We start from the raw sequence: 25293 nt of genomic DNA, 5'->3' as shown, positions 1-25293 counted from the left end.
GGGCAAAGAAATTTTTCAGAAAACATGACGGTGACAAATGTGCACACACACGTGTGTGTGTTCATGGTATGGTCGCGTGGGTGCTCCCACTCAGAGCTAGACTGAGCTTTTCACCTTCTTTGCCAAAGAATTGCAGGACCACACAGGATAGCTTGTTTTCAAGTTTGTTGAAATCCTGCTGAAGTTAAAGATGTGGTTCATACAGCTGATGAATGTCTAAGTGTGCAGGGAGTCTTTGCCTCTCTTTTGAAGAGAGAGGAACAGTGAGAGGGTGTGGCCAAGGATCAAACCTGATAGCTCAGACACATCAGTGCTGCTACGAGACATCAGCCATCAGTAGTCAGGAAAAAGTTGTTCTCATCTACCAGGCTTGGTTGAACTTCTGAGTTGAACATCAGGCCCCCTTACAAGATCAGTTGTGATTTGTGGAGTGAAATAAATTTGTGGAGTTAAAACTTTACAACAGGAACAACATCTCTGTTGTTATCACCAGTGCTTAACACTCAGTTTCTTTGGCATGGAGATCTCTCTGTAAGACTGGACCTTATATTTAATGATCAATACTCTGATTTTTAATGCTTGAAATTGGGTGTAATAAACTCTTCCTGAAAGACAGTGACATGGTTTATGTTGCACATTAGAATTATAGTTTAAACTGTGGGTTTTTGATTAGCATACTTTTCATGAGACCAAAATATTGTGCATGTATACTGCTGAAGAGCATAATGCTTCAGAATTATTTCATCAATGATAAAATATTTTATGGTTCATTTAAAAAAAAAGTTTTAATAGTCTGAGCATCTTTAGTGTATTATAATAATACAGCACTTTATAGCAGACTGTAAAACTCCAGACTACAGTTTTAGGAATTGTGCAATTTTGTTTTATAGTTTAATAATTGTTCAATTGAAAATGAGTATGAGGTTACTAAAAACCAATTTAACGACTTAAAAAAATGCAGCTTTGTGAAAATGCACTACAGACTTTTACAGAAAATTGAAAATTTTTTGGGAGATATTATAGTCTTTATCCTCAGAAAGAATTGTGCAAATTATTGCTACTAATACCAGATTTGCATTTGCAGTGTTCCCGTAAGCTACAGTTGTTTCTGTGTTTCACATGAGTATCCTCTTAGAAGAATACAACAGAAATACAAAGTGCTAGAATAAACCAGAATCAGAAAATTGGATTTCATCAGATAAGCCAAATCAAACTCCTCATAGCCCTTGTTATTACTTTATGTGGTTCTTCATCATATTGAAGGTATTCCTAATGTCAGCCAACTCTAGTTCTCAGTCAAATACCTAGTCCATCATGTATTTCCCTTTTAAAACAGATAGCTCACTATAGTCTGCAAAAAACAGCCATAAAAAGGAGTACAGTATTATAAATTAATTTTAAGGCATAACTACCACCAATAAAAATTCTAGGTCATTGCATTGTGATGGTACATGTTTAATCATACTATCTTTGGAAGTAGAATTCAGGATATATTGTGCCTTTATGGGACCTGACAAAGTGCTTTGTTTAAGACATATTGTTTGCTATTAGCAAATATTAGGTTTTAGTCATGGCTCTGCTCCCATCTCTACTTGCTGGAGTGAAAGAAGCTCTGGTTATGCCAGCAGGCTCATCCTATTGTCAAGCAAGAGTAGGCAAAAGGGGTTTTTCCACCAGGTTTTTAATAGAACAGAAGTCAAGAGTAGAAGCCTTGAAATCTTGAATTCTTTTTTTTTTTAACAGAAATAGCTCTCAAGCAGTCCTTATTATACACCAAAATCTCATCATACTAGTTATTCCAGAAACTCCTCATGAAAAGGTAGTCTTGGCCTTAAAAGCCCAATTAATTGCTGTTAACTTCAGTGCAGCTATCATTTTATAGCCTCTACTTGTTCTGAAAACCACATAGTATATTTGAGTGCTTCAGAAACAGTAAATACTTTACTATTATAAATGATGTTAATGCATTAGGTTATCCTCAAAAAATGTATCCACAAAGATTCATGAGGAAAACCAAAGTAAAAGGCTTTATCAGATATAAATATATGAGATAATGAATACAGTTGTCAATAGAGAGATGTTTCTTGCTAAGGTATGAAAATAGCTCAGCAGTTGCCAGAATTGATCAGAATTTAACACATTAAATCTTTATCAGTTCTGCCATTTTTGCAAATAATTGTTCTTTCCTAGGTAAGCAGAAGGAATTCACAAGACTTCTATAATTGAAATGTACTTTTAAACACTTTTATTGAAGTGGTATTGACAATTTTGTTTTGTAGTATGATGGCTTAGGACAAATGACAGTGTGGAGGCTGAATAATTCTGGGTAATGGAGCATTTTAGTCACAGATGCAGAGAGTTGTATGAATTACCTGCTTTCTCTCTCTTGGAGGGGGTGGTGCAGAGGGGGTGAGAGTTTCGGGGAGCAGAGCAGCAATTTGTTGTACAACTCCTCATTCCCTGGAGGTGAAGGCTCACTAACAGAGAGGGACCTGATGAGTTGTGCACAATCCTGCTGCAGGGTCAAGGGGTTTGCCTTGTCTCTGGTTCCCTGAAATCCCCAGAGGTGGGAGAAATGTTCCTGGATCCTGGAGCAGGCGTGTGGGGTTGCCTGCCCCTCCCTGGGTACATGAGTGGGTAGAGAAGAGCTCACAGATGGGAACTACATTGACATTTCTGTAATTTTCTCATTTGCTGTCATCCTTGGTGGCTCTTGAAGCCTTGCAGATACTACTGGACACTATCTTATTTCCATAGATGAGCTATCTATTTCCTAGAGCACAGCAAACCTGTGCTCTTTTCTGGGACAAGTGGTTGATCACATTTTGTCCAGTCCTACAGAAAAGTGTTGATTGGAGTTCATGCTCTTATGCTCACTGGCATATCTACACCTGAAACATCTGAAACTTCACTTCCAGTTAGCCATTAGTCTTCATTAGATCCTTTTCCTGTCTGTTTTTGTTTGGTTGGTTGGTTTGTTTTGTTGTTTTTTTGGTTTTTTTTTTCTTTTTGTGTGGTTTTTGTTTGTTTGTTTGTTTTCTTTCCTTGTGGGTTTGGGTTATTTTGTCCTCTTTTCTTGAAGATCCATTCTGTAATGTTTGGACACTCAACTGCCTCATAGACTGAATCTGCTATGAAACTTATTTATGTTATTTTTCTGTATTTTCCTCTCATTATATAATGGCTAAATGCAGATTCAGGGAAAAAAAAAAACCCACCAAAATCTGCACCAGACTGAGCTGGAAGGGTGTTGACCTGTATAATCCTGGAGTTGTGGCCATACTGGGGTGCAGCTGAGATTGGAGTAAGTCTGCATTCTGGTTTGGGTGAAATGTCTGAATCAACCCTGCTTCCTTATCCTTGATTAAGGAGGATGCATTGCCTTCCTCTGCCAACAGCAAACCCAAGTACCTGAAGTATGTTTATGCATATAAAGTAATTTGATTTTAAAGAGGCAATCACACGACCTAATCAAATTCTGCTTTTGTTTATACACTTGTAAAAAGGGAATAACTCCACAGTTGTGTATATTGCAATTATCCTTAAGTGTACATTGTAATTATCCATTACCCCTTACATGTATGCACACCATTCTTTGATATTTCTGTGTAACCCAGAGACTTTACATTTTTAAAAAATAAACTACCCAGACTCTCAGTTGCCATGTGGTAGATATGATCAAAATCATTTCAGGAATAATAAAGAAGACTTTCTAGGAATAGTTTATTCTGTGTTACCACCAGCAAATGAAATATAGAAAAGCCCAGTGGAAATTATAGTGCAATAATAAGTAATCATTCTAACCCATATATTGCTTACGAGACAGCGTAGCTGCAAAAATAGTACAATGTTGAAGAGCTGAAATTTGGAACCTTTTCCATAGCATTCATTAATTTTTCAAGTAATCAAACCAAGTTTATAGGACAGAAAATTAAACACAATCTTTTAACAAATTTGACTAATCTATACTCTTAATAAAAATATTTATTTACAACAAAACAGCTGAAGAGAAATTTCTGTTCTCTTTTTACCCTTTCTGCTCATTTTACTTCCAGTCTTCACTGTACATTAGTAATCAAATACTGGGAATAAATCACACCCTTTATCTCCTACTTTTTATGCCCATGACTCCTAATTAGCTGTTTTACCTGAATAATAGATCTTTATGTTGCATCAAACCATCTACTCTACAGCATTTTTGAATTTGCTGTTGAGTTCCAGAACATGAGACACCCATTTGAGCCCCTTGCTGTCAAAATCAATAGGAGTGCAAAATGTTTATTTTAGTCAGTACTTTGGAGGAGAGCCTGACTATTTCACACCAAATCCTGTTCCAGTCAGTGAACTTGGCCCAATAATCCCACCTCAGGTTAAGCCCTCCTGCGTGTTTAGCTCTGTTTATGAGTCACGGGTAAACAGACTGATGTGCTTAACACAGAATATTTTTCATAGGTTCACTCAGCATGCTTCCTAAAGAATTATAGGATTATCCTCCCTCATGTCTTTCTTAAAGCAGAATTAGGAATTCAAGCAGTAATTTATTAAATACTGCATTACATGGTGCTATAGTTTTCCAGATTGACATTTTCAGAAGCCTCAAGAAACCTCTGATTCAAGGCAAGTTATACATTACCACATGACCCTAAACATTTGGATGTTCTGAATTCATCCTCAGATTTGAAATGTGTGCATTTGAATTTTTTATGTGTGTGGCAGGTAGGGCATGTACCAGGCAGGCTCTAAAAAGCTACCTGCAGCCCTAAGTACCTAATTTGTGCAGAGAGTTGGATAAATGGGCATATAAATCAGGTGTGCACAGACAAAAGCAAAGCAGTTACTAGAATCTGAAAACCCATTCCTAAATTTGTGCCTGCAAATGTAAAAAAGATGGTTTGATCAGAAGTGTTCTGATGGTATTCAGGATGGTTTTTACAAAGGCTTACCTTCATTAGGAAAAGTAGTGCATTAACAGTTGCATGGATCTTGCCTGGTCTGTGGTGATTCCTGTGCTGGAGTGCTGTTCTGCACACCTCAGTCACACATGCACTGCCATTGTCTGGTCCTCAGGGTGAATTCTGGGGTCTGTTCCTGCAGGGACCTGGCTGCATGTATACAGTTTCAGAATCCAAATGCAAATGCAGTGGAAAATAATTATCCCTTTTTTCATATTGGTTTTGAACTTTGAGAAATTCTTGCAACTGTTTGCAGAATCCTGCTCTCATCAAGAGTTTGTGTTAATTTTGATTAAGGTTTCCTGATTATTCCTAAGGACTCAGTCATGGGCAAATGCAAGAAGAAATTCAGATTGTTATATGCACAACTAAACAGGTTTAGATAAAAAACACAGTCTGTCTATACCCAGAGAACAGCTTAATGAGAATACCTAGGAATAATTAATTAGGCAGCGGCTTTTCACCTTCAGGCTGGTGGCTCATGTTATATTTAGTACCAGTGCAGCTCTTTGGTAAGTGCCCTCAGTGAGAGAGAGAGCTCTGCTCTCTGGGAGCTGAAGTGGGTCCATGTCACAGGGACAGCCCCTAAAATGCCAGTTGGCTTGGCTTGTGTAACAGGGGACTGGACCCTGGTGTTCCATGGACATTTAGAGAGAGCAAATGGCAAAGCTTCAGCTCCACATCATCTGCAGGCCAGCGAGACACATCTGCTCACATGTGCTCTGCAGCCCCTGTTCATCATCTGCTGCCCTTTGTTCTGTGCAGAGCTTGCTGGAGTGCAGCTCCATCCATCTGTGCCCAGCCCCTCAGCAGTGGCATGTCTCCTGCAGTCACTGGATGGGAGCAGCACAGTGATATCCCAAATCCTTCTGAGGGTGCTGCTCTCAGTCACTAGAGAGGCTTGGCCTGTCTTGGCCACTGAACATGGCATTTCAGCCCATTTGATTCACTTCTGACTGGGACAGCTCAGTAGTGCAGTATCAGCACTGGTGTCCAGACACAATAGCAAATGTTAATATACAGAAGGTACTGTCTGCATCACACCCATCTTTTGTTTCTAGCAATGCTGTCATCCTTGTGACTTTCCACCCTCTGATCTGTAGGCAGGAGTAACACAAGAAACCAGACTGCTGCCATGGTTGGCACACACACTTGTTGTAATTTGTTTTTAGTGCTTCCTCTAGATACTTGATGGCAATGTATTGACACTGAAACTTGCTAGGAAGACAAAGCTGATGCTACTGAGGGATTAGATGCATCTGAGTAGGTAGATCACAAAAAAACACCCGTCAATTGCCCTGTTTTCTACTTCAGCTCAGTCCAGAGCTATTAATAAAACCATTATACATTCAGAGAAATATTTGCTGCCAACCATCATCAATCAAGATTCTCTTCAGATAGCATTCCTAAGATGTTTTTCTAGGTGAAATTTTATAATCTCTCTTGAGTTCCACCAAAGGATATTAAAATTTGGTAGCACAAGGCACTTTCAAGATTTTTCTTGTAGCATTTGCAGTAGATTTAGAAAAATCTGAGGCTAGGGTGGGACTGTCCCTTTTTAACACAGCAGCTCATCTCACAGAAAAGGAAGTGGAGGGCATAGGAAAACATTCTGCATGCTTTGTGATATTATAAACCTATACCTCATTAATTCCCCAGTCTGATGAGGTGATCTGCCTGAGGTGCAAATTAGTGCCACTTTTGTGCATTGAACCTGTCCTGTTTAGAGAAGAAGTGCTTCAGAACCACCTCCTAATTTCAAAACTGCTGCAGAATAGTTGTCAGTATTGACCTGAGCTAGATTAAACAAGCTACCTTGGAATTTCAGGCTGTATGTCCCATTAATAATCCCCTGAACTATCCAGTCTACCACAATTTAATTCTTCAAAAAGTAGGCAGACTAGTCACAACTAAGCTTCTAAAGCTACTTCCAGCTTAGTATGGAAACATTCCAAAATATACCCAAAGCGATGTTGATCTGCATTACTGACATTATTAGCATTCATCTGTTTTTATTTTCCAGTTTATTAAATGTAAACAAAAATTTGAGCCTTCTGTCCTTCTGTGAAGAATTTGTGGGATGAAACAAAGAAGGATTATATCCTGTGAATACAGTTTTCATAATCTGGTAATCATTTGCATAATCTGGTCATTATAGGCACGGTTTTGTTTTACTGGGGTTATAATTGTTAAACATCTAACATTCACAGTACTTTTTTGTGTGTAAGAAATTTTTTTCAGTGATAGAAAAAAATCCTCCATGCTTCTTACTTCTCAAATTTCAGGCCATATATGCAGATGATATTAGGAAGTTGCTTTTGATTTCCAGTTGGTACTGCCTGGCAAGTGGAGAAATTCCTGTTGGTGTGGTGGGATCAGGGCAGTAAAAGTAAGGCACCTTTCAAACAATGCCATGATTCTGCAGAGATCTCTTACAGGAGTTTCTGTGCTTTTTTGAATAGCTCATTAATTACAGTGTGGCTGTTTGTGAGAGCATCATTCACGTGTAAATCAGGGATATGAGGAAGGCCACTCTAATACCATCCATTAAAGTATGGTCCACTGTAGGATAACCCATTAAAGAGAATTACTGTCAGGGTTTCACTGATAGTATTTCTGAGAAGGGGTGATTTTTCTTTCCCTCACTCACTTCAGCAAGGGGAGAATGAATGTTGGATGCTACATCAAAGTCTTTCACAAGTATTGAGTTTTAAGATCCATTTTGCAGGGGCCTTTTAATAACATTTAGGAAGCTGACAGGACAAACCAAGGTCTAGCTTAGCTAATGGAGATCTGTAAATGAGACCAATTGGATTTTTTTTTTTCGGTCATGACTTAAATCTGTTGAAAAATACGCTTGTCTTAGAAAATAAAATGCCAGTAATCCAAATTGTATGATACTTCACTTTTTTTTTTAGAAATTAAAATGCCTCCAGAATTATTAAACAGGGATGAGAGTAGTGAATTTGCACACCTTTCTACAGACTTCTAAAGGCTTTTATTCTAATGAAAATAAAAATAGGTTGTCATAGACATTGCTAGCAGCTATGCTTAAAGTTGAAGTTGTCTTACATTTCATATTAAAAAAGATCTAAAACATTAATTATTTGGGTGAAAATTTTCACATTATGTGTGTGGTTCTAGCTAAATTCTTGAGGAATAGCTGCCTATCAAAGCCACAATACACCATAACCTGGGGTTTTTTTAAAATACTCGCCTTGCTAGATTTGATTCCACAATTAAAAAAGAATTACATATTTTTATTCTAAATAGTATTGTCAGTGCTAGAAAGGAACTGAGACAAGTACTGCAGCAAGTTCACTACAATTGCAGCCCTGCCAGTTCTAAGGATGCATCTGTGCACCTGCAAAATTCAGCTACAGGATTAGAGAAGGGAGTGAATGCTTTAATTTTTTATTTCAGTGGCACTTCTGGAGAGCAGATTGTGCCAAAAATGCGAAATTCACTAATTAATCCAAATCACAGCTGTTCGAGAGTGGATTATTTTAAAAGAAAAGAACTACCCTCTGAATCATGCCATGATTTAGTGGGACTTGGGTGCACCACCACACAACTGTGGGAGTTGATATGTTGGGCTTGAAATGTGCAAAGGAAACAGGGGCAGGGAGGGATGGATGCAGGGTGGGTGCTCAGATAACCGCTTTCTTTTACCTTTTTGTGCAAGGCTGCTTCACTGTTACTTTATTGTAGCCTTTGCCTGTCTGTAATTGCAGGAAGAGTCACTTTTTACCTGAAGTGTTTTCACCCTTTTGAGGCTTTCAGCCTTTTGTCTCTGTGTAACCATGCCAGTACTCACAATGCACACGTGCACACACGTATTGTTAACAGAAAGTCCTGAACATTTTAAGGCACTTAACAAAAAGCAGATGCTCATGGTCGTTCCATTGCCTTCCCTTTTAAAATGGATGAGTGAGGGCAGTGCTCAGAAAAGCAGCAGTAATGCCGGCTGCTCAGGGCTGGCATGGCACAAAGGGAAGCTTCCTGTCGTGCTGAGGCTCAGCCTGGTGTTCAGGCAAGCTTGCCTGATCTTCCCTGCCAGCTGCAGAACCCCAGAGCAGCAGCCCTGCTCCTGCCAGGGCACAGAGGCAGTGCCTGACCTTGTTTGCTCCATCCCTTCACCTCCCACAGCTCCAACTGGGAGCCTCAAAGGCCAAGCCGTCGCTGAGCATCCCTCCTGCAGCTCTGCTCTTGGCTGTGGAGCTGCCTCAGCAGGGTCCTGGCTGCAGCCTGTCCTGGTGTGTGACTGCAGAGAGGGAAGCTCTCCAGCCAGCACAGACACAGGGAATTCTGCCTGCCCTGGAGCCCCTGCCCGGGCTCACCTGGAGGCCTTGCATGGGTTTGGTGCCTGTGTCCAAGGCTCGTTAGCACAGAGCTGCTGTGCTCCTGCAGTAGCCCTGGCTGGCAGCTGCTCAGGGCTGCTCCCACCACACTCCAGGGCACCATGGCTAATCCAGGAGGCAGCAACTTCACCTCCTGCCAAGCTGAGCAACTTGGTTCTGGTATTCGGACACGTGGGGCCACACGCCCCAGCCTGGAGAAGCGTTGTGGGATCTCTTGTGCTTCAATTACATTCCCTCAAAATTCCCCTCTTCTAACTGGGACTACAATGGCTTTGTGTTCCTGCTGTTTTTCTTCAGGTGCTGTTCAGTGTGCAGCAGCCAGATGCTACCTGTACCTACTGTCCATGGCTCTGGGTTCATCTCTGTGGTGAATCACTTGAGAAATGCATTTTAGTAATAAAATCCAAAACAACTCAACTTTGGATTACATGGATGTTTAGTTTTATAACTAGAGAAAAAAACCCAACAACCTAGGCAGCCCAAGATGTTGAGATATTAACCTAATAAAACTTATTCAGTCTCTGCCTTTTAGTATTCTCTTTCCGCCTTTCTTAATGCAAAAATATTTGCTTGCAGCAAATCCATAAAAAGACCATATTAGGAGAATTGCATAATATTCCCTAAAAATAGGAAGGAAGAATCTGGGACTATAGAAATTCATTTTACTCAGCTAAATGAATGACTGAACATGAAAACAAAATTGTTAGCAAGTTACTGTACTGCCATGAAAGGTAAGTCAGTTGTCTTGGCTGGATGTCATATTTTGTGCTGTGCTCACTGGGAAACTAATTGCTTGAAATAAATATTTGAAGATCTCCATGTCTGGTCCTTGTAAGCTGTTTGATCAGTTTGGTGTTTTTGATAGGATCTGTTTTTTATAAAACCTTTAAGATTGCTGTTAGGCAATTTCAGTGCCATGTTATCCCAGCCAAATAAGTGCAGTGAGAGATGGAGCTTAATGAGGTCTCATGTTTATTAACATAAGGATCTGGGAATGGTCTAGCAATAATTAATATAATATAGGTCATCTTTCCTTCCTTCCACACTCTTTTCAGCCCATTTTGGGAGGATTACTTCCAATTCTTACCCCTTCAATCAAATTTTCTAACAATTTGCAAATCGAAGAAGCTGAAGGGAGTTTTCCCTCTATCCAGATCAGACTTTATCAACTCTTCTGCCCATTTCTTAGATTTCTGAAGTGGTGTCTGCTGCTGTGTGTGTTTCCATCTGCATCTGTCAGTAGCCCCAAGTGTCTGGAGTGTCTGTGAGCCCAGAGCTGATTTGAGTTGTTGTTCCTCTGCAGTCTGGGGAGGAGATGCTGTTCCCAGCCCACCTGGCCCTGTCCAGAGGGACCGGGGGGTTCTCCCTCCCTGGTCACTGCAGAGCTGGCTTTAGCACAACAGGGACCTACCTTTGTTCCAGCCCCTCTTCCAGAGGATTTCTATAGTCCTTCTCTTTCCTGGCCAGAAAACAAACTTCCCTGCTTTAAGGTTGCTCTCTGTTTCTTGTTTCTCATGTTTAAGTCCTCCAATCCAGCAAGAATTTATTAATGTTGAGGGATAAGGGAAATGCTGTAAAAATCCCCTCAGTGTGTGTTTTCCCAGTGCATATTTGGGCACCAGGGGATGCTTGGTTTACTTTATTTAATGTGTCTCAGCTGAAAATCTTGTGATTTGCTTCTTTCTGTGCTGGGTGTTATCTGTGTAGCTCTGGAGCATAGTGCCAGTAATGTCTTCATGATGCTTGTTTCTAGAAGATACTTTCTTCTCTCCACAAAGTGTCATGACAGAACTGCAGTGCTTTTATGCAGAATGACAACTGATAATTTCATGCCCTGAGCTTGTATCTTGAGGGTTGATTCAGCAGAGAGGAAAAAAAAAAAAAAAAAAACCACAGCAGAAAAATATCTGGCTGCTTTGTTATAGGACAGCAAAGAGCTGCTTGTTTTTATAGCTTAAATAGCTCTGCACTCTGGCTGGATGGTATGGGTTTCAGAATTACCCTGTGCTGAATTGGATCTTTATTTCACTAGCCTGTGTCTCTGACCCACACTTTTCTTATCTTCCCTGTTGAAAGTAATTATACTCCAGCCTGGCAGAGTACTCCTGTGCTAATAAGAAAATACTGTTGTCACTTGTGATAGATGAACCATCCACTTAGTGAGCACAGAAGAATTAAACTGATTGCATTTTTACAGTCTGTATATTTCTCTGCTTATTGTGTCCTGCTGTTGGGGAAAGCAGGTTAGTTGCATAGTAAATCTCTCTAATCAACACAGGAGAAGAACAAAAAGAACAAACACTCATTTGTTATAGCTGCTTTAGAAGTGTGGTCATTTGAAGGATGCATTCTGGGAGATTTGTCCCTCTTCTTCAGAAAGGCTTGTTAATATTGGCATAACTAACCAGGATCTCAGGAGAGGACAAGGGCTCACTCATTAAAATTAGCTGTATAAACAGCTTGCCTAGCACATACCTGTCCTAATGATGCTTCTGTTGCCTCTCCCTGTCCAAGCAATACATTCCATAAAGCTCATAAAGCCCAAAGTGGGTAGCTAAAGAAAGGGGCTGGGTTCTGAATTTGGGTCCTCACCCTGTGCCTGTTTGCATTCAGAGCAATGCATTCAGCTCCCTTTACACCCCTCTCCTCTCCTTCCCTCCCTCCCATTGAAGCTCACCTCCATTTGGAGACATCCCCAGTCAGAACTTTTCCTTGCTTTGGGGAACAGAAGTTGATGCTGTAGTGAACATATAAAAATACTGCTGGGTGCCAAGCCCTGAGTGTGTGTGCTGACTCCTGGTGAGACACTGCTGCAGTGTTTAATGCTTTTATTAACCATGCAGTGCTGGGATTTGCAAAAGCTGGATGCATAATTGCAAGATTGCATTTCTGGACATAAATTCAGGGCTGTAGTGTCTGCAGAGCCTGGATCCAGAGGGATTTGGGAGATGGAAAGCAGGGAGTTGTTTTAGGAGGATCTTATGATAATTATTAGGTGCAGGGCAAGAGAAGACTAATTAGGAGCATGCAATTAAACTCATCTAGGATCAGAAGGAAACATGGAGGTCCACAGAGTCTTCTGAAGGAGAAATGTCTCTATAAGCAATATTCCTTTCTCTTTTTAGAAAACTACTAGGTCATTTGCTAATCCTGATTTAACTCTCTTTCTAGGAAAGAAGTGAAATTTTGCTTCTCATAATGAGATTTGGGTTTTTTTCCTGGACATACTGTTGGTTACTCTACCAGCCCCTGACCAAGTCCAATATTTTTGTTCTAATACTAAAAGCTAAGGGTTTTGAGATCAAAACAAGGCTTATATGTGACTAGCAGACCTGATACTGAAGCTCATCAGGAGGTGCTTAAATACAATTATCTCTAAATACCATCTATTGCTTGAGATGTGCTGCTACAGTGAGGAGATGCTCTGGGAAGAGGGGTATTCATTTTTAGAAAACATAAAAGCTTAAGTGAGGTCAAGCCTGTTGGCTGTATGGATGCAGCTTTGCCAGAGTAGCTCACATTAATGAATTACAATTCCCTGCAAAGCTGGAGTGTCAGCCCATTTATGTAACTTTGTTTTACAGACTGAGATATGTCACAGCTCAGCGTGTCATTAAGTAAGTCATTAGCAAATGCTATTTTTCCTCAGTAGAAAAGAACTCATACATCTTTGTTAGCCACTTATTTTAAGCTGATTTTCCTTCTCTGTTTTAAAATCATTATTTTTATCAGCCCAGCCCTGCTTGATTTTTTATTTAATGATAGAGTCCCCATAGATTTATTTTAATATAAAGCTGTTTTTCACCAGATAAACAGCTTTATATTAAAATTTTAAAAGAACACAAATTTGAATACAGACAACTTAGCCATTTGTGTGTGCTCTCTCACTCCTGTGGAGTTAGGTACTTCCAGAACATTTGAAAACACCTTCTTGCCTGCTTGGTAGGCAAGCTGGATACCTGAGATGGGATTGGCAGTGAATCTTTGGCATCTTGCATAATGAACAACTCTCAATTCCCAGATTAGCTGGTGGTGCAGTTATTCCAGAATTGTCTGCAGCTGTACGTGATGGACACTCATTTCTCTTGTTTAAATTTTTAGGATAATGTAAGATGTTAGAAAGTAAATATCTGACTGCAGAGGGTATCCTCTTTAATTCAAATGCACATCTCCCAGTCTGGGTCTATTTCCTCCAGGTCTACCAGCATAACCTCTAAGCTCTGATTTTATTTTTAATCTCTGATAAGGTGTTCACTCACTGTAGCACAAAGAAAGAATTCTGCTTGGTGTAGAGCTATTTCTGCCCAAGACAGGAAGAATTTTCCCCTTTGGTTTTAAGTAAAGGACATTCACTAAAGCACTCTCTTCAACATGTAGGTTTGGTTTTTTTATCCCATTATTTGTGATTTAGTGGTGCTCTGTTGTATTCCAGTAGTGCAGCCTATGCCAGTATTTCCATTACAACCCATTCTCACAGGTTTATAACTCAACACTAAAAATGTACTCTTCCAATTTGAAACTTGGCATATAATGTCTCATCTCATCCTCAGAATGACAGTTTTTTCTTTCTGTTTGCCTTCCTCCCAATAAAAGGTTGCATTTTTGTTGTATTTTTAAATAGAAGATACTGTCCTTTCTGTTTTGATAAGGGAAAAGCCTGTCTGATTATTAAAATTGCTTTTCAGTGCTAAGAGAGGAGGACATTTTAATAGAGGATGCATGTGAATAAGTGTTGATGTTACAATGTCTACAATAAGTGTATGGATGCAGAGAAGTATCACCTTCCAAATGAAAAACAGACAATGTTTATCAAAATGATTGAAAAGGGGCTTTTATGGTGATTTTTTTTTTTAGCTGTCGATTTTACCCTTAAAATAGTGTTCTCAAAGGTAGATATGTTTTAGCTGCTGCACTCTATTGTTTTCAGGCTGAATGAAGTAAAGGAAGACTTTACTGTATATAGGCAAAATAGTGATGTTTTTACTCATTTGATAAACACAGTACAAAAGGCATATAAATTCTGACTTGGGTGTTGAAACCAGCTACCAGGTGTAGACCTGTAGTTAGCACAGTGCTGTCAATCCACAGCAGGTGTAAGCAGTGTTTCAAATAAACAAACACACGTGGGAATAGGAAAGTTAGCAATAAGTGACAAACTGAGAAATAAGAGTCTTGTGTGATCCGTACAGCCTACACCTTCAGGATCTGAACTTCTGATCCAGAGGCTTTAGCTGAAGCCTCACATTCCAAGTCAAGGTAGTGTGGGTGTTATGGACATAAGAAAATCAGGATTTAAATCTAGTTTATCCTTCTTTACCTGCCTCCTTGAAGCCAGCCATTTAGGAGTTGAAAGATACCCAGTTGCCTTTAAGAGAAGTTTCCTATGCACTACAAACACGGCACAAAGGCTTCACTGTGCTGCTTCTTTTTGTTGTAAATTTACTTCCAGGCATTTCTTTTTCCATTTAGACAGGTAAATTTATGCTTACCATAACCACTTTAATGGTGCTAATTAGTAGAGAGGGTATGTAAGAAGGAAATTTTACGGAGGATGTTTATTCCTAAATTGAGCTATTATTTTGTCATATATACAAAAACTATCAACATATATTCAGTATGTATTATTACTATAGCTAAGCTGTCTTTTTCTTAAATCCCAGCTGTTTCACTTTTTCAGTTGTCTGTAATACGTTCATGTCTCACCAAAAGCTGAGGGTGTGCTTCCAAATAAGAAGTCCAGTTCCTTCATTTGAATTCTAAAATCAGTAATTAGGTCAAAGGCTGTTTTGTATCCATTGGCAGAACCAGTGGCTCTCAGATATGAAATAAATATCAGTATGTGGAACTGAATTTTTGAGGGCATAAAATCAGAGTGCTCAGCACTTTCTCACATCTGCTTTAGTCCAGGCCATCACTGCCTAAACCACTGGGATTCTGCAGTGCAAAATGAAAGCAGCACTCTGAGATTCAGATCTTTGTTTTTTGCAGGAAATAAGTGGCAGGTCCAACAAAACTTCCAGGTGGAGGCACCAGATGTGCCCAGTGCAGTCAGTAGTTTTGTAAACCCACATCTTCTCTTACAAGAACTGATTTACTTCAGCTCAGTTACCTGCTGTAAAAGTGTGCTTGGTTTGTTTCTGGAACTTACAAAAGAACTGATACTGAGAATCACTGAAGTGCTCAAGTCAGCCACTGCACTGTTTATTGAGAGCACCTTCCATACCATGAGGATTAGTACTGCCCTTGTAGAAAAGCAGGAAACACCCAGCCCAGACTGTTCACTTGAGAAGTGGAAATACTAAACACCTCCTGCTGCTGGACAGAGTGCAGGCTGCTGCTTCCAGTTTGGATGATGTCACCTGAAATGCTTCTTGCTTGAGTCAGTGTTCTTTTTGCAGCTTTGTAGAGGAGATTCTCTGGCAACCATGGCATATATTAAAATAATATTTGTATTTTTATCATAATATTTGGGAAAATTGCAAGAATCATTAAGGATAAAATACTCCTGTGTTGTATATTTTCCTAAAACTGAGGTATATCATAGATTATTTGTTAATATGCAGTGGTATTATGGTAATTATTGACTGTCACATTTCATTTCTTCTCATGAACGTCCAGCAGCATTTTTAAGGGGCCATAGAAGAGATAACATGTTCTCTGCAGCTGATGGCACTCATCATTGTAATTACTAAGTACCCTTCGTTGACTGTTGGAAATTTTGCTGTAAATTCAAATGAGAATGTGAGTGTTATTGGAAAACGTGCAGTTACATTTGGAGTTTATTTGCTAATAATGTGCAAATCGCTGTCAAAATTATAGGATTATGACAACTGATGCAAATTTATCTAAGTGCTTTGTGCTGCTGGAAGTATAAATTGTACTGGGAATAAAATTTGTGTTTTTTCATAGGCACAGAAGAAGCGAAAATCCAATGAATCTGTAGATACAGAGCTCTGTCTTAATGAGGTAAGTGTGGATCTTGGATATTTCACAGCACAGGTGCCTCCCCATAAGAAAAGACATTCCAAGTCTGTCAAGATTATCATGGCCTACCTCACACTTGTCTTGTCAGTTTTGTTGTATTTGGATATCATAATGCATTAAAGAATTATTTCACTTAGAAGTTCAGAGCTGGGCTCAAAGTGTTCTCTGCTGGTTTGATATTTCAGTACCTATATGGTACATGTTTAGGCAGATCCCATGGTAAACACCATTGCACCTAGTAAGGATACTTAATAATCTGCACCCATGGATTAAATTTTATTTATTGTTATCCAAAAATAACTTGTCAAATAAATTTGTTCTGTACAGAGGGTGCAGTTTCTCTAGGGGTCTTGCTTTTGCTGTTATAAAACAAACTGGCATGACAAACACAGATGCCTGAAAAAACCCCCAATACTTTACACATGGAAGCATTGCTAAAGTAAGAATTTTTAAATATTCTTCTCTTTTTTGAAGTATGCAGTACTGGTGTTAACTAATTCCAAAATACTGTCATTGCAACATCTGTTTTAGTGCCCTTTTTATCATTCAATTTATGAGGTTGATGTACAGGTATCAGTGGAGGGTGGGACATGGGCACACAAAAGATGAGTTTCATCATTTCAGTAGAACTGAAGTGCTTTGCAATGCAAATGTTGTGCTGGTGACCAAGGAAGGTGTTGTGTCTTGCAGAACGCTCTGGGGAAGGACAACACAGCGGGAGTCTCCACCAGTCACATATCCGCAGAGAATTCCCTGGCTCTTCCCACCAGCTCCTATCTAAGCACACAGCTCACCCTGATGGCACTTGCACTCTCACTCTCTTTGTCCCTAAGCTCATCAGTCGTCTTGTAGCTGCATTACAAAAGGACAAAAGTGTTTAAAAAAAAAAAAATCCAAAAAAAAAAAAAAATCTGTTTGCTGTCCTCTGTTGTTTATCTGGAATTCCAGGTCTGGGAGCTATGCTGAGGCACTCCTGCTAGAACAGTCTCAGTTAGCTGGAATTTTATTTTTTTTTTCTCTCTAAAAAAAGCTTCTTGTGATATTTAGAGGCTTTGTGAAATACTTGGTGCAGTGCTACATTCCAAACCCAAAAGGCTTTTGGGCATGCTGTGTTTTAAAGAGACAGTGTGTAAATTTGCCTGTAAAGTGACCTGGTTGGATTATTTTAATAATTATTATTTTAATTCTGGCTTTTACCTGAGAAAGAAGATGATGGTTTTCTTAAAATCTTGTTTATCTCGTTGAATGGTTTTGGTTTTCAAATTGATTGAACTTCAGACTATCAAGGATGCCAGGCTTTTGTCTAATGGTGAATGTTCTCCCAGAGAGTGGACTTTATGAAACTCCTTCATTTGATAAATCGCTACAGATGTTAAACTCTTTCAGTGTGTTAGCATTTTCCTCTTTAAATGTTTACGTACTGTAAGTGATTCTGCGTTCCCTGCTGAGAAGCCATTCTACTTCACATACAGGTATAATGTATGTCTTTCAGTTCAATTCTCATAGAGTGTGGCGTAGAACCTCCTAACAGTACATTTATCTTTTAATTATAATCATCTAGCCTTAACAAGAGTGAAAATTCTTTACATTAGCAAGATGCAGCCATTGTGAAAGCTTGATAAAGATACATTTCTTTAAATATGAGGAACAAATATTGCTACAGGGTTTCAGCTGTACAGTCTATGGTCTTCTATGCTTCCATTGTGATAATATAGTCCAGTTATTATACTCTTTGTTTAATAAAAAAATGACATACAATTTATTTGCTCTGCTAAAACATCATCATCTGTTTATACATACCTGATAATGTCAGATCAAACAGCTACAGGAACTTCATGCCTTACTTCTCTTACCAAAACATTGTAGAGGGACAAGAGGTAGTAGGATATCATTTAAACCTTGTTTTATTTCTTAGAACTGCTAAAACCAACACAGAAGGATGGTTGATCCAATTGCAAGGCAGCATCCTGCACATGTACCCATGTGATAGGCTTTTCTCACCCTGGTAGTTCCTACCACAGACCTGGGCATTGCTGACATGATGAACTGTTTGCAAGACCAGCTCCATAAATTAATTTAATGGTTTGGATGGCAGTGTTACCAGTACACATGATTTAATGGCTTGGTTCCACTCAATGGCATTGGCAGCCTGCGCTGGCTCATGATGATTTCCTGCAGTATCTAGAAGGAATTCTTTAAAGCTTTAAATGTCATCAGATAGGCAGCATTTCTCCTAAGGGCTGTCTTTATACCTTACTGTGATGGCTTGTTGACTGTTACAAGCAGTTATGTCTAAGTGATCAACAGTAATCAGTTTTGGTTCCTCTTGGAAGTAGAAGATAACTTCTGCAAGCAAGGAGTTCATCATGTTGAATGTACAGATTTACTCTGAGACTTACACAATTATGCCCTGTCCTGCACTGAAATGTCCAGACCAGTTATTTGCAATACAACTATAAAGTACAAATTACTATTTTATAAACTGCACTGAGGTTTGAGTGTGCAAAATACACATCTTGCTAAGAGACTATTAAACCTATTGACAAGTTCGTCTTTTGAGATTTTTCTTGGCTAATAATAAACACTTTCATAAATTTTGAAATTCATTTATGTACTCTTGATTATGGTCACATAATACAGGTTTCAAAGCGATTTGCATGTGATAGAATTCTGCAATACTCTGTGCCACTGAACATAACAAATTAGACAATATTACTTTTTAATTCTGTTGATAAGAAACTGCAAATTACTTTCAAAGGCAGCAGAGCTGTTCTCTGAGAAAAGATATATAGACCATCATTACCAGCAAAGCCCATGTGGTTCCTGTTGCTCTTCTTGTAGAAGATAATCAAATTACTGAAAACTAGTGGCAGCAGAAAAAAGATCATGAGATTCATGATTTTTAAAATGAATCAAATTCTTTTATGTCAAAAGGAGTTGATAGTAAAACCTATTGAAATGTTAATGAACACAGCATTGTAATTCAGAAGTCTGACATTATCCAATTAAAAATATTTTCAAAACAAATTCCTAAACATTATGATTATTAAATCCATCTTTGATCCACAAATCTTTCTCTGAAATATCATTTGTATTCAGCACATTAAACATTTTAGCCAGTATCGGGAATTTTAATAATTTCCCAGTATATTATATACTTTTTGAAGATTTTTTAATGTTTGCTTTGGTTGCAGTATCTCTCTTGCATTTAATACCAATTATTAGAGCTTTGACACTGTCTGATCCAGAGTAAAAACTATTGATCACTTATACTGTAAATAACAACCTAATAAGCTTCTAATTACAAAAGTAACTGCTGGTTATCTGAGTCAGTGAGAGTTACCTTTGGAAATAAAATTTATATGTAGTAGAGGAAAAAGTGGTGGTTTCTACAGGTAGCCAAAAAAGCTCAACAGGGCACTTAAGCTTTTTGTCCTGTAAATTAAAAATATACTGAAGTCCTAATTTAAAAAATTAAATTGCTTATTAAACGGGCAGAAAGGAAAAAAATACCCTTATGAGTCTGACACTTTACAGGCATCATCATGCAAAAATTGGAGGATTTTTCGAAGTTGCATGTGGTGTGGATGATGTTAGTTTAGCATGGTGACCTTGTCTGTGCAGTCACATGCTACAGTATTGAATTATGCAAATTGTTTAATTTTTTTTTCCCCTTTCAGTCACTAAAATATCATGTGTTGAGTGCCTAATGAAGAAGCTTAGCCTGGGCTTTATATAGCCCTTTAAAAGATTAATTTTATCCATATAACAGTAATATAGGGACTGTCCAAATAAAGATGTACCTAGAGATGATCTACCGTTCCAGTTGTAAATCTCACCAGTTCAGTTGTGTGTAAATTAAATCATGGACTTCCATAAACACATCCAAATCATCTTGTACTGGAACAGACACTGTCATTAGTATTATTAACAGCGTGTTTATGCTTCTTTTTAAAAGTAGTGCACACAAAGGTAAAATTGAGACTGGACTGAAATGTATGGCTGAGGTTTTGCAGTAGTCAGCGTTACTCTTCATTCCACAAGCTGTTCCAGTGAAAGAGGCACTGAAGGTGAACCTTTCAGGTATTTGCAAGAATAACAGCAAGAATAACAAACAGCAGCTGAGGGTTTCCCTTGTCCCCGTGTGGGTGGTGGCACCTCCAGCAGGCAGCAGCCCCAAGGAGTGACCATGCAGGGACTTGGTCCGTGGTGAGGGGTGCAGCCCTTGCTTCACTGACCAGGCTCCCTGAGATCAGCTCCCTCAGGAGGATGGGGCTGAGGTGCTGACCCCTAGCAGGAGGGGCCTGTCCATCTGTCCATCTGTCTCCACCAGGGCACTGGCCACTTCCCATTGAGCAGCTTCATTCCCACCGTGTCAGTAAGAAGAATTAGGAGGAACTGGAATTCTTAATCATTTCAAAGCATGCCTAGACAGACTCTTGTCTCGAGACCTGTTCCCAGGTTCTGTGGTTTGGTTTTGGTTTTTTTTTGTTTCTTTCCCCCCCCCCCCCCAGTGAAATTACATCCCTCTAGAGACCCAGCCTTTTGAACATGAGTGGTCACAATTTGTTGCAGTTCAAATCAGTAGACTGAAAACATGAAAGTATCTACTTTTGCAAAGCCTGTGCCACGAGGCTGGAGATCAAGAAAACAAAGCAGGAATCACCTTGAAATCTCAATTTAATTAAAATTTGCGATTGTTGGCTAATCACTGTGATATTTCCATGGAGTAAAGATGGTGAGAAACCAGTGAAGTAGAAGAGCAAAACTCAGAACAGCTCCCTGAAGGGACATAAATCTTGTGTATGTCAAGTGACAGGAGTATCTCATACTTAGGTTCTAATAAAAGAGCTGGATTCTGCTGCAGCAGCAGCTCCTTCAGAGCAAGCAGTAAAAGATGGAAGCACAAGCAGTTATTCATACAATTATAACTTTCTTTCATAAAATGCAGTTCTTTGTCTTCAATACCAAGGTGCATCTACCTCACTGAAAAATATGTTCAATTTATGACATTATTTCTTTCTGCATTAAACTGTTTTTTAATGCATGTTCTGCATTAAAACTATTCTGGGCTAAGGAGGCCTCCAGGGTAGTTTTATGCCCATAAGGTTAGTCAGATTGTACCTGATGTCCCTGACATCAAATAGAAATATATTTGGTTCTGATGAACTTGGCAGAGAAATTAATCCAGTGACTTGTTAAATATTTCTCCTCTTTAAATATTTGCTTTTTCTCAGCAGCCAGCTCCTCCTGTGACATTTCAATTATTGGCTGTTTCAGCTTCTCTTTAACTTTGGAAGGTCATTTTGTCCAACTCCACAGTATTCAAGTTTATAAATTTGCTTCAGTGCTGATTTTCTGGTTTTCTTTTTTAATTACAGCCTTCACTTTTGAGAAGAAAAAGATGTGATCAGGAATATGTCTCCAATGAACTAAGAACACCTTTAACGGGGAGAAAATTGAAAGTTCCCATTTTATCTCTTTAGCACTGGTTTGACTTGAATAATCTAAAACATTATGTTGTTATTCCCCAGATGGAATTTAAAATTTAGTTTGATACTGAATAGGATTGAAAACTTTCAAACTCTTTGCAAGCTATTAAAAATATTTAAATACTTCTAATGTATTTTCCAGTTGGAATTTCAGACAAATGGATAAAGTCTCACTAAGTAGTAAATTCTTACAAGAGTAAGAATTCTCTGTGGGAAATTCTGATAGCTCTGTTTTTAAGGTAAAATCAGGGGGGATGATGAATTCTCATTTTTGACTCAATATTATCTTGAATTTTATACACCCTTTCTTCATGTTCTCTTCTGATGTTTGCCTCTAGGCAATGTTTATACTTAATAGATGCATATTAGATGTGGGCACCTCAATAGTAATTCAAACAAATAGAAGCCAATTCCTGCAACTCTTACAAGATGTTCCATCTGGTTTTTATCATTCATAAAAACATAAGCAACAAATTCAAGATGTGGCCTAAAAATTACCTGAATTTTAAAGGAGAACAGAGTCAACAAATTTCTCTGTAGCATTTCTTACCAAGATAGACTGTGATATTCTAAATTGGTACTAAACTACTACTATCTAGACTATTCACAGGAGTTCTCTGAGCACATTTAACCAGAGTTTAAACCAGTTTCTGTTGTTTTACCTTATTCAGTGCCAATAGCTGTTGCCATGCACAGAATTAGAGGTAATTGTTGCCTTGATTAAAACAACCAAATCTTAGCCCTCTTTCACCTGCTGGTAGTGATTCCATTCTTTTGCAGTGGTTTTTAATCCGTCAAAAGGGTTCTAGAACTTCCTAGAACCCAGAAGAAAGTGAGTAATAAATTTAAGGTCGGTTTTCCTCAAATTCCTCCTTCCAAAATACCAAAATATTTGACTTCTTACAAACCTCTTTCCTCCAAAGCCTTTGTGTCTGCTCCATCACTCAGCTGGGGTGAAGCTTATCCCCCACTAACAAACCTGTCAGAGCTACATGCTGACAAATAAGTCATGGCAGGCTTGCTAGCTGCAGCTCTTCAGCTGAGTAAGGAGTTGACTTTTGGCCACTGCACTTGTCCTTAGGTCAGAGCTTAAATGCTACAAAAGCTAAAGCCCCACAGATGTAGTGAACCACAGGGAGATGTAAACTCCTTCAAGCGCAGAAGCCAGCACATCTACTGAAACTCTGGAGTAATTTTCAAAATAAGATTAAAACTATATGGTCCTCTCATGGAAATGTTTATGGAATAGGATATATATGACAGAAGGAAGCTGGAGAAAAAGGAGAAAGCCTGAAGATGCAAAAATTACTGTTTAGGGAACCACCATTTATTTTAGCAGGAGATACTGCAGAAAGCACACTGCTGAGAGAGAAATGTGTGTCCCACTGAGGATAAAACAGAGAAATCATGGATTTTTTCTTTTGACTTTGTGGATTAACCCATGGAAACTGTTCCCCCTTCTGAGAAATGAAGCAATTGTTTTGGGAGCATGCAGCCCAGCATGCTGGGAGCACAGGATCTCCCTCTCACATCCCCAGACCTAGTTATTAGCAAGGACATCCTCTGCCTGCTTGGGGGTGAGACCAAGGCTTCAACCTTTAAGTGAAAGTTAGGACAGAAGGAATGTTTGTAAGGGTTATTAGAGGTGGAACAAAGCCTCGCAGGGGATTGTGCCTGGCAGTCAGGAGCGCACAACCCAGACTGAGCTGAGTCATACATTTCTTAAAAAGAAAACTAAGAAGAGGTAAAAATTCAAAGAAAAATGTGGTCTTGATTTTTATATTGCTGCTTTTCTGAGAAGTGCTGCATAAAATCAACCTCTTACCTCTTCCCAGTAGCCTACATTGTTTCTGGATAAGAACAAAAAATAAATCCCAAGTACAGTCAGTGGGAGAAATTGCTTCAAAGCACTCCAACATGTGGGAAGCTTAACTGGTGGCAGTTACTGATCTCCATGTTCTCCCTCCCCCAGAATTATTGCTACTGAGTTTGCCCTGACAGGGTTTGTGTGAGGTTTTGTGCAGCATTACCTAGAACTGAAATGATTAGCTGTGATTAGCACTGCTCTGGCTGGGAAGGTGCATGTGTTTTTCACCTGAGGGTGGGTTGAATTTTGCACTTTTTGTGTAAACTACAAGTTGAAGAGAGCTGCAGCACAATGGAAATAGCAGGAGAAGGCTCATAATAAAAGTAATTTTTCTTACATCATGATGATAAAGCAATTAATTGAGGGTAAGCAGAAGTGAAGATAAAGGTAACAGGTAGCATTTGGACCAAGGAGGACTGGCATTCACTGTGATCTGAGGATATCCAATGTTAGTATTTTCCTGCACTTTTTTCCACCTATTTTTTCTCTTTGTCTTTTTCCAAAACTGTCTAGAACCTGCTTCCATTTTCTGGAGGAAATTCTTACACAAGCAGTTACATTCTTGTGCAAATTCTGTGTCGTCTTAGGGATTTCTGTACATCTCACTGCAGGTTATTCTGTGTCAGATCTTCAGTCATAATGGCTGGTAATTTGTTGTAAAAAAAAAAAAACCCAAAAACCACTGTTCACTTGTTCCTGTTGACTTACTTGCTCTGAGGACGTTGCTCTTTGGACTGTCCACACTTTGGAAGTCAATCCATGATGTTTGGCGTTTTCTGTTAGCATAATCCTCCTGCATTAGTATTGTACATATCCAGGAAAAAAATCCCTCTCAATAAACATTCTTCTCTTTTTTTATTAAAAAGCATGTTTTTGTGAGAACAATTTCCTGGTTGTTTTTCTTCTGTTTTGATTCATTATTAAAAAAAAAAAAAAAAAAAAAAGGAAGCTTAACCAACAAAAAAAAAAAAAAAAAAGGTCAAAGGACAACAAAGTTGATCTCATTTTTCCCAGTTGTTTTGCAGTCTACCATGATCTAAGAAAATAAGAAATAAAGCTTTTTCCCTTTAAATATCTGCTCATTTGCTTGCTCCCTAGTCTCTTTGTGTTAGTGAATGTGGCCTGCAAAATTACAATGAGGAGGCAGCATCAGATGGAAATGATGGAGGGACGGGCAGGAGAGGGGCCAGCTGGCCCTATTCATGCTTGTTCACTCTCTGGCACGCACAGACGCCTCCACACCCATCCCACCCCTTCTTCCTGCCAGGCCAGAGAGAAAGGGCTTGCTCCTATTTCCACACAATGGCAGCAGAAGAGCTGCAAAGGCTTTGAAGACAAAAGCTCTAGCGGGAGGATATTTTAGGAAATGCAGAGTGTGCTGGGAGAGGAAAGGGAAGGTGGATAAACAAGCTTTCAGGATGCCTTGCCTCATGTTGGTGACTGAAAACCAGGAAACTATTTCAGCATTTACTCATATCCAAACTGATATTTAACAAATGAATATATTATGAGCAAAGAGCAGTCACACTCACCCATGTAAAAGCTGCTGCTCAGCAGAGGGCCAGAGCCTCCCACCATTTTAAGGCCAGACAGTTTAAATTGCTGTTACTGAGAGAGAGGAGCAAGGTTTGGGGGCA

General features: G+C 39.1%; 1 protein-coding gene across 1 annotated transcript in view; it reads left to right on the top strand.

The window, feature by feature from the left end:
- GFRA1 (GDNF family receptor alpha 1) overlaps window positions 1–24541 on the top strand; it is a 139127-nt gene extending 114586 nt beyond the window's left edge. Inside the window, 2 exon segments of the mRNA XM_071446101.1 lie at window positions 16223–16279; window positions 16988–24541. Coding sequence (XP_071302202.1) covers window positions 16223–16279; window positions 16988–17149 — 219 coding nt within the window. The 3' untranslated portion in view covers window positions 17150–24541.
- Window positions 24542–25293: the final 752 nt, after the last annotated feature.

This window comes from Agelaius tricolor, unplaced genomic scaffold (assembly GCF_023055355.1).
Source record: "Agelaius tricolor isolate 1412-34295 unplaced genomic scaffold, bAgeTri1.0.p SCAF_22, whole genome shotgun sequence".
NCBI classification, from domain to species: domain Eukaryota; kingdom Metazoa; phylum Chordata; class Aves; order Passeriformes; family Icteridae; genus Agelaius; species Agelaius tricolor.
Note: the sequence above shows the minus strand (reverse complement) of the source record. Positions and strands in the feature narration are given on the sequence as shown.